The sequence below is a fragment of the Myotis brandtii genome, unplaced genomic scaffold (genome assembly GCF_000412655.1).
Source record: "Myotis brandtii unplaced genomic scaffold, ASM41265v1 scaffold436, whole genome shotgun sequence".
Classification (NCBI taxonomy): Eukaryota; Metazoa; Chordata; class Mammalia; order Chiroptera; family Vespertilionidae; genus Myotis; species Myotis brandtii.
The window spans coordinates 3,645,677-3,648,503 of NW_005366679.1; the positions used below are offsets into that span (position 1 = coordinate 3,645,677).

The 2,827-nt window shown below is 33.6% G+C and overlaps 1 protein-coding gene across 1 annotated transcript in view; it reads left to right on the forward strand.

The window, feature by feature from the left end:
• LEKR1 (leucine, glutamate and lysine rich 1) overlaps positions 1–2,827 on the forward strand; it is a 120,077-nt gene that overhangs the window by 53,430 nt on the left and 63,820 nt on the right. The window contains exon 6 of the mRNA XM_014546239.1: positions 1,131–1,306. Within this exon, the coding sequence (XP_014401725.1) occupies positions 1,131–1,306 (176 nt within the window). The remainder of the gene's footprint in view (positions 1–1,130; positions 1,307–2,827) is intronic.

Consider the following 2,827-nt stretch of genomic DNA (forward strand, 5'->3'; position numbering starts at 1 on the left):
AGCCTGCAACCTGGGCATGTGCCCTTGACTGGAATTGAACCCAGGACCCTTCAGTCCACAGGCCGACGCTCTATCCACTGAGCCAAACCGGCTAGGGTGCATTTCATTCTTTCAAAGATAATTTAAGACTAGTTATTTTCCCAAAAAACTTAAAATGCCAAAAATCTTATAATCATCTATGAAAAATTTTTGATAAGGATTTTTCCAAATATGACAGCAATTAGTATTTAAATGACATTATCAATAGTGAGCTATGAAGCTGAAAGAATTTTTCTAAACTATCAATAATAAAAAGCTAATGGCCATGCTAGATAAAAGGCTGTATAATCTTTATATTTTCTCCATATAAAATATTATTATAAAATGGTTCTCATATGAAGAGGTACTTATAGAGCATGTAGCAAAAAATTATAGGCAAAAGTATTGTGGAACTGTTACTTATTAAAAAATTATATTGTTTTCCTTTATTTTGTGATATTGATGGAATTTATTAACTTTAAAATTTTTATTTTTAAATTTAATGATTTTTCTCATTCTATAACTAATTACACACTTTTAAACCTAATTTTGTACGTCATCGTTTTTTGTATTCTTTTTTTTCGAGAAAGCCCTCTCCCCACCCACCACCAATCATATAAGATTTAGGCCTCACAAAAATGGATCTGCTCTTAACTAAGAAGTTTGAATTTTCTGTTTCCTGCCTTTCTCCCAACAGAGGCACCTGCGTCCTCATCCAATCTGTTCTGTATCACTCAAGAGCCTGTACATGGCCTGCTTCCAGCAGCTGCCTTACACCAGGCCCGTTAGCCCCTTAACCTGGACCCCACCCATGCACAAATTCGTGCACTGGGCCTCTAGTTGCATGTAAAAATAGTGGTCTTTATAGTTAAAATGATAACAAAATGGAAATGAGTTAGGAAAACCATATACCTTAGGCTTTCTGGGATGTTTCCAGTTTATATCTGTCATCTCAGCAAAATACAAACAGCACATCACTTTCAAAATTGTCCCTATTTAGACAGTAGATTATAGTCACTCTAAACCCATTTTTTAAAGAAAACTATTTTTCAAAGAAATATTTGTTACTGTGCTTGCAATTTTTAAAATCCTTTGTTTTTACTACCTTACAGTCAAAGATTGAAGGAATACAAATATTTCTGGAATAAGACTCTTTCATTACTTACTTTTACTAAAAGAGAAATAACCAGCATTAAAAATGAAATATATGACCATTTTCAAAACTGGACTTCACTGAAAGGAGAAGTTTTTCTTCAAATTAAATACATAAGTAAAACAGCCTTGACAGGTTTGTTACATACATAATGTAATTGTCTTTTTTCTATGTAAGTAGTACGTAGTGAGTAATGAAATACTGATATTGCATTTTATGTGATGGGACTTATGATGAACTTTTAAACTCGTTATTGGCTGAGAGACTAGATGGTCATTATGATCTATTGAAACCCTGAAATTCAGTAAATATAGGCTGGTCTAAGATAAGCTGTGATACATCTATTCTTGAGCTGTGGTCAGAAGTCTGTTTATTTCTGTTAAATGTACTGATTTGCATTTTAAAACTTTTTCTTCTGTTAATAGTTGAGTAGCTTATATTAGGTCAGCCTTCCCACAGATAACAATGATAAATATGGGACAAAATAACTATCCCAAAATACTGTAGAATGACCCAAACGAGACACATATGATGAAAATGTCAAAAATTGAGAGAAGGCATATTCTTAAGTGAAAGAAGCCAGTCTGAAAGTCTGTACCATAAGATTCCAACTAAATGACATTCTGGAAAAGGCAAAACTATGGAAATGGAAAAGGGATCAGTAATTGCCAGGGTTTGAGGGAAGGATGAATAGATAGATTGTAATGAAGTACATAAAACTTTAGAAAGAAAGAACGCTATAATTTTCCCTCAGACCAAAAAAAGGATTTTTAGGGCAATGAATCACAAAGGATTTTTAGGGCAGTGAATATTTTGTATGATACTATAATGGTAGATACATGTCATTATACATTTGTCAAAACCCATAGAATGTACAACAGCAAGAGTGAATATCAATGTAAACTGTGGATTTTGGGTGATAATAATGTGTCAGTGCAGATTCATGGGTTATGAGAAATTTACCACTCTGAGATAGGATGCTGATGGCAGATTATGGCCCCTATTTATATGATTATTTCACTTTTAACAAAGGCACCAAACAATCCAATGGGAAAAAGAAAATCTATCACTAAATTGTGCTGTAACAACTGAACACCCATATGGGAAAATATACCTTAATCCCTACATCACATAGTAGGTAAAAATTAATTCAACATAAATCACATAATTAAGTATAAAAGCTAAAATTATAAGAAACAGGAAAATGTCTTCATAAATTGATAGTGAATAGAAGTTATTTGGATAGGACATAGAATGAAGAGCTACAGAAGAACAAAAATTGATAAGTCAAACTTCATCAAAATTTAAAACTTCTGCTTATCAAACATGCCATTAAGAAAATGAATGGTAAGTCACAGACAGATAAAATATTCAAAAAACTGGAGAGCATTATGCTAAGCGAAATAAGCCAGTCAAAGAAAGATAAATATCACATGATCTCACTCATTTGTGGAATATAATGAACAATATAAACTGATGAACAAAACCAGATCCAGAGACAGAGAAGCATTGATCAGACCGTCAATCAGAGGGAAAGTAGGGGAGCGTGGAAGTAAGGAAGAGCGATCAATCAAAGGACTTGTATGCAAGCATATAAGCATAACCAATAGACACAGACTCCAGGGCGGGGGGTGAGGGCATGAGCTGGGGGTGGGG